Source organism: Sorex fumeus, unplaced genomic scaffold (genome assembly GCF_029834395.1).
Source record: "Sorex fumeus unplaced genomic scaffold, SorFum_2.1 ptg000042l, whole genome shotgun sequence".
Classification (NCBI taxonomy): Eukaryota; Metazoa; Chordata; class Mammalia; order Eulipotyphla; family Soricidae; genus Sorex; species Sorex fumeus.
Window position 1 is genome coordinate 944,280 of NW_026606099.1, and position 6,812 is coordinate 951,091.

Genomic DNA, 6,812 nt, shown 5'->3' on the forward strand with positions numbered 1-6,812 from the left:
AACCCAGGTTAGCTGCATGCAAGGTAAGCACTTAATCTTTGTACTGTCTGGCCCAAAGTAAAATTGAAAGTCACTCTTTGACTCTTAGCATATATAGAGAATTGTCTTTGAAAGCTAAGATGTAAGAGGCCAAGGATGTGGCTCAGTGATACAGTATTTGAATGTGTAAGGCCCTTGGTTCAGTTCTTAGCACCAAATGGTCCCCTGATCGTAGCTGGTATGACCCCAAACAAAAAAAAAAGATAAGTGAATTTAAATATGGGTTAATTGGGACCTAGTGATAATACAGTGAGTAGGTTGTTTTATTGCATGTGGCCGTCCTGGGTTCTACCGCCAGCATTCCATATGGCCCCCTGAGCCTGCCAGGAATAATCCCAGAGTCAGAGCCAGAAGTAAAGCCCTGAGTGCGGCCGGGTATGGCCCAAAATCTACAAAATTTGGGCTATCAGGCATCTTGCATACAGGAGGCCTAGTTTGATACCTGACACATGTTGTTACCAGCACTGCCAGGAATAACCCCTGAGCGCCAAGTAAGTGATGAGTAGACCTTAACCAACCACCACTGTGTGTGGCCCAAAAGCCAAAAAAAAAGAGAAAAGGATAGAGAATTAAAACAGCTTCAGGCCAGAGAGATTGCAGTAGGCTGAGTGCGTGCTTTCTGTGCCAAAGCCTGAGTTCAGGCCTAGCATTGCCCCCAAGCACTGCTGGTGTGGCCTGAAGGCAAAAGCAATCAGAAAAATTTAGCTGTCTTAGAACATTCATTGACTGCACTGTTATGTCACACTATGAAGAAAGCATTCTGAACTTAAAGGGGTTCAAAATCTGGCTTTCAGGGGCTGGAGATAGAGTATAGTGTGCAGGGCACTTGCCTTGCACGCAGCCGACCAGGTTCAATATCCAGCATCCTGATGGTCCCCCAAGCAGCACCAGGAGTAACCCAAAATAAAATCTGACTTAAGGGGTTCCTGGTAGAGAGCATAAGGCGCTGAGTTTAATTAACCCCAGCACCATGAGCTACCCCAAAGAGTCCCCAAACATTACCCCAAAAAAAGAAAAATCTGGGGCCAGAGAGATGGTATAAGGGTTATGGTACTTGCCGTGCATTCCCCCAAGTCTGGTTCAGACCTCAACACCACCTATGCCCCGAGCACCACCATAGAACCTGAGCACAGACCCAAGAAATAGCCTCTTAGCATTCCCCCAACTTTATAGTGATGAAAGTTAGAAACAGTGTCTTTGGGATTTTCTGTATACTAGGGACCAAGCTCATGGGAATAAGTTCTAATCTTACGAGATGTTATGTGTAATTCACATAGTACAGTGTTTGGATAATGGTTAAGTAGATACTGTTACTATTTTCTTTTATGTGACCACTGACCCAAATAGGCCATGGAAGATAGACAGCATGGGCGTCCGATCTGAGTAATTCTTTACTGATTATTGTTTCTGTTTTTTTCTCTTTCTCTTCTCCCTATTAGTTGGTTTACGAAGACTGTATGGATCTGATCGCAAAGCTACCTTGTGTTGCAGCAAAGATTTACCGAAATCTTTACCGGGAGGGCAGCAGCATTGGGGCCATTGACTCTAAGCTGGACTGGTCCCACAATTTCACCAACATGTTAGGCTATACCGATGCTAAATTCACTGAGCTCATGCGCTTGTACCTCACCATCCACAGGTGAGCTAGACCCAGCAGCCACACCCACCAGGCGCCTGGATTGGTGGGGAAACTTGAAGGCAAGAGCCTAAAATTCTACAAGTTTTAGGATAACATTGTCACATTCTGAGAGCAGGTAGTTGGAAGCACAGCATAGTCGCTGATACATTGGTAAAGAACCGGAGGTGCAGGGAAATTACATAGCACCAGTGTCGGGCTTACAGTTGGAAAAGCCTGGAGCCTGGCAGGCTTGGTACTCTCAACTTTTCCAGGAGCTCCCTCTTATGGCCATTCTTATTAAAGCTGGTTTGAGAGCTACGAGTAGCCCATAGCACTCCTAGATGTGCCCAGAAAGACGTTAAACAAGTTGGAGTGAGGGCGAGAGCAGAGCCATAGTACAGCGGGTAATTCACTTTCCTTGCATGTGATCAAACCAGGTTCAATCCCTGGTACCCCATAAGGTCCCTGAAGCCTACCAGGAGTAACCCTTGAGTGTATAGCCAGGAATAAACCCTGAGTCTGTCAGATATGGCACCCCACCCCCCCAAAAAATAAACCCTTTTTAAAATAAAATTTGTTTTTAAAAAGCTGGAGAGGGGCCAGAGCTATAGTACAGCGGGTAGGGCGTTTGCCTTGCACGTGGCTGACCCAGCTTCGATCCCTGGCATCGCATATGGTCCCCCAGCACCTCCAGGAGTGATTCCTGAGTGCAGAGCCAGGAGTAACTCCTGAGCATCGCTGGGTGTGACCCAAAAACAAAAAAAAAATGCAGAGTCAGGAAGCTTGAAACATAGGCATCATCAGCCAGTAACTTCTTAGTCTGGGTTAGTGAGCAATCCAGCAATGAGATTAGACCATCTTTGGGTATGGGCCAGTATGATAGGGAAACATAACTAGTATATAACAAGACAAAAAGATTTGTATTTTGTAATTGCCCCTTTTTCTTTATCTTCCTTTAATTCTTCCTTTCTTTCCATAGTGACCACGAGGGTGGCAATGTAAGTGCCCATACCAGCCACCTTGTGGGCAGTGCCCTTTCAGACCCTTACCTGTCCTTTGCAGCATCTATGAACGGGCTGGCGGGGCCCCTACATGGACTGGCAAACCAGGTAAGACTACTTTTTCCCTTTATCTGCTTTTTGTTTTTATTATTCCCTCCTGTGTTTGTGACTTGACAACCTCTACTGGTCTACTATTGACTCTCTCTTACCCATAGGAAGTGCTCGTTTGGCTGACACAACTACAGAAGGAAGTAGGCAAAGATGTGTCAGATGAGAAGTTACGAGACTACATATGGAATACACTTAACTCAGGACGGGTAAGCAGAAATGCTTAGCAACTAGAATGGTCATGTTGGGGGGTGCCATTTGGGGGAATTTATAAAGAAATAAATAAATGAGAGAAGCCTCCAAAACAGGAGACTTTTTCCCCTCCATTAGTCTACCAAATTTAGCAAATGGACTGTGCAGCTGTCTTACTTTTGCCTTGCATTCAGTAGACCCAGATTTGATCCCTGGCACCACATATGATCTCTGGAGCCCTGCCAGGAGTGATCCCTGGGCACTGCCAGGTGTAGCCAAAAACATAAGAAATTCTACCTGAGGGGCCAAAGAGATAGTACAGAGGGGAGGGCATTTGCCTTATATGTGACCAGCATAGGTTTGATGCCAGCATCTCATATAGTCTCCTGAGCCCCATCAGGAATGATCCCTGAGCACTGCTGCACTAAAGCCAAAAAAAAAAAAAAATCATTTTAACCTGAGAATTTAACTTGTTTGTTTTCTTCTTGTTGCAGGTTGTCCCAGGCTATGGCCATGCTGTCCTAAGAAAGACAGACCCGCGCTATACCTGTCAGCGGGAGTTCGCTCTGAAACATCTGCCTCAAGACCCCATGTTCAAGCTAGTTGCTCAGCTGTACAAGATTGTGCCCAATGTTCTCTTAGAACAGGGCAAGGCCAAGAACCCTTGGCCCAATGTTGATGCTCACAGTGGGGTGCTGCTCCAGGTGAGTCCTCTGCTCCCCTGCCTTCTAATTTGTATGAAATTCTACTGCTCTCTGGCATTCCCCAAAAAACACCTTATTCGTCAGGGCAGGCCTCATACACCCTTCCCTATACTTTTGATGGTGGGAGGAACCACAGCCTGGGAAAGAGCCCTTGTCTTCTGAGACTTATTTTATACTGGCTTTGTTTAGACTGGAGGCGTGCCCAATTAGTAGAGCACATGCCTTGCATGTGTGAGGATCTGGTTTTGATCGCTGGCAGTCTGTGTATTCCGATCCTCACTGGGAGTGGTCCTGGACCCTGAGCACCGCGGGGTATATGGCCCCCACAATTTAAAAACAACAAATAACAGTGGGTAGGGCATTTGACTTGTATGCCACCGATCCAGGTTCGAGCCCCTATGGTTCCTTGAGCACTGCCAGGAGTGATCCCTGAGCACAGAGCCAGGAGTAAGCCCTGAGCACCACCACATGTGGCACAAAAACAAAATAACAGGATTTGGGGACCAGAGAGATGGTACAGGGGTTAAACCCGTTGGCCACCCACAGGGCCAACTCTAGTTCAATTTTAGGCACCACATGTCCCCCAAGTACTCCCAGGAGTAAACCTGGAGCACCATAGGGTATGGTCCAAACCCCAATTTCACACAGTTTGAGTTAAAAGTTTTAGGGGCTGGATTGATAGCACAGCGGGTAGGGCGTTTGCCTTGCACGCAGCCGACCCGGGTTTGATTCCCAGCATCCCATATGGTCCCCCGAGCCTCGCCAGGAGGAATTCCTGAGTGCAGAGCCAGGAGTAACTGAACCCTGAGCATCACTGGGTGTGACCCAAAAAGCAAAAGAAAAAGAAAAGTTTTATTGCCCTGGACTTGTACATGCCACTCCCTCTGGGCCTGCATAACACCGCTTTGTTTCTTTTTACCTTACAGTACTACGGCATGACGGAGATGAATTACTACACGGTCCTGTTTGGGGTGTCACGGGCACTGGGTGTACTGGCACAGCTCATCTGGAGCCGAGCCTTAGGCTTCCCTCTAGAGAGGCCCAAGTCCATGAGCACGGATGGTCTGATGAAGTTTGTGGACTCTAAGTCAGGGTAAAACTGGAGACTGGGGTAAACAACTAGAAAGTGAGGGCGCTTAAAAAAAAGTATACTTTTGTTTCAGGGGGCCTTTAAAGACTTAAGATTAAATTGTATCTGAGGCACTGATACTAAGTTTGAGGTTAATATAAATTAAAACTTTAAGAGATAAAAAGTGATCCCTTCCCTAAACAGCTCCTTCTCCCTGCCTGGTAAGAGTTGCCCATCAACTGTAGGATGAACAGGACTAATGCATGTGGTACAGGTTAGCTTTGCCATGCCCCGCCACCATCTCTAGAGAGAATCTTGTTCCTTTTCCCTGGGACAAAACAGGTTGCAGACAATCTGCAGTCATGTCAAGAGCTTTTGGTTCTCCCCTTAATGGGCCAGCAAACCAGGATTCTGCCATTTTCATAGGAATCATGTTGGATTGTAAGCTGTACCAAGCCCCATTTCCTCTCTGTGCACACAGACGCTGCTTCTGATCAAAGTTTGTTGGTTAGTTGGGTGTGCTTTGACCCTTTTTTTCCTCCCAAATGCCATCAGGTGACCATAAAGGCCAAGGCATTCAGGTGGCACCTAGTGCTTGATTTGACTTTTTTTTTTTTTTAATTCTTGCATGGACGTTAAGGTGTGGGAGTGTTCTTTTTCCTACTACTTTAATACTCATGCCTTTCCCAACTTTCTGTACCTATTACACTTCAAGCTGAGGATGTTCTGCATCTTCACTTCTTGGTCCCTACCTGACTCCTTTTTTTAGCCAGTCACATACACCACTGTCTGACCTGTGGGCTCTCCCAGCCACTGGGGTTTGAGCACTTTATGTGAATTAAGCTCTTAACTTCCACAGAGTACAAACCACTAACCTGTGACTGATTTCCTCTTCTCCTTTCTTTTACTATATACTGTGGGCTATAGAACAGGGACTTGGAAATACCCTGCATGGTCTAGTCCCAGGGGGTACCTACGCCCCTTTTGGAACAGAGAAGTGACTGAAGATTGGACATGGTCTTTGAATCACAGCCTGGGGCTGAGGGCATTAAGAATAATAAGCCTGCCTTCCCATACCCTGCCACGAGAAAGTGCCCCTGTATTTATGGAGGTCCTAATCCTGCCCTCTCCACAAGCTCACAGTACAGTGTCTGTTTTAGAAGCCCCGTTTGCACAGGTTGTCAGCAACTCAGACCGCTCTACTGCCTTTTCTTCAAGAAAGGATTGAAATACACTCCTGCTGTGCCCCTTTCTCCCTCACAACTCCTACCTATGTTTGTGTGGACCCCCAAGTCCCCAGAACCATGCTGTTGAGATGAACACACTGTCTGTAAACCCTGGGTAACTGTCAAGTCACAATGCAGACTTCAGGTTGTTCTGTATAAAAATGCAAAATAAATGTTTTTATTAACAACTGTTGAGCCTGTTATTCTATAAAGTCTGGAACAGTCCTTGATATGAGGTAAGAAATGTGGCGAGCAAGATCCTGAACTTAATCAGAAGACGGTTCCCAGGGAGATTTCTAAAAGTGATTTTGGTCTTTCATCAAGGTTGAAGGTCTTTGGCCTTAGATTCTGTCCTTAATTTTGTCATCAAAGAATATAGCCAAAACTTCTCAACTGCTCGTGTGACTAAGCCAAGGAAACCAGTTCAGCCCACTGGGTGAAAGGAACAGATGATACATATCAAGGACAAATGGGAGAGGGCTGCCTGCTGCCTTGAACCAGAGCCGCTAGAGGACTTCAGTTTTTATAGAAGCACATACTCTGAAAAGGAGACACATGCCACCCCACCCCAAAGAGGTGGTCCTAAGGGTACCGACTATATGGAAGACCTAACGTTTGATCATTCTGTCCCAAGATTCCTACTGCAGATGGTCTTCTGGAAAAGTATAAATCAGCAAGGGAGAGTGAGATTCTGGCTTTTAGTATGTGCTACTATAGTTAGCAGGGACCCACGGTCCAAAAGGCTTTCATTCGCCTTTATTCCCCCAGGAAAGGAAGCCACGGCTTTCTGCTACACTGCTATATCTAATACCCCCCCCCCCCCCCAGGCAGTAACATTTAAAAGCCATATTGACA

At 46.3% G+C, this 6,812-nt stretch overlaps 1 protein-coding gene across 1 annotated transcript in view; it reads left to right on the forward strand.

Moving 5' to 3' along the window:
* The window catches only part of CS (citrate synthase), a 38,059-nt gene extending 31,914 nt beyond the window's left edge, over positions 1-6,145 (forward strand). The window contains exons 7-11 of the mRNA XM_056120159.1: positions 1,479-1,678; positions 2,637-2,766; positions 2,874-2,975; positions 3,453-3,662; positions 4,589-6,145. Coding sequence (XP_055976134.1) covers positions 1,479-1,678; positions 2,637-2,766; positions 2,874-2,975; positions 3,453-3,662; positions 4,589-4,759 — 813 coding nt within the window. The 3' untranslated portion in view covers positions 4,760-6,145. The remainder of the gene's footprint in view (positions 1-1,478; positions 1,679-2,636; positions 2,767-2,873; positions 2,976-3,452; positions 3,663-4,588) is intronic.
* Positions 6,146-6,812: the final 667 nt, after the last annotated feature.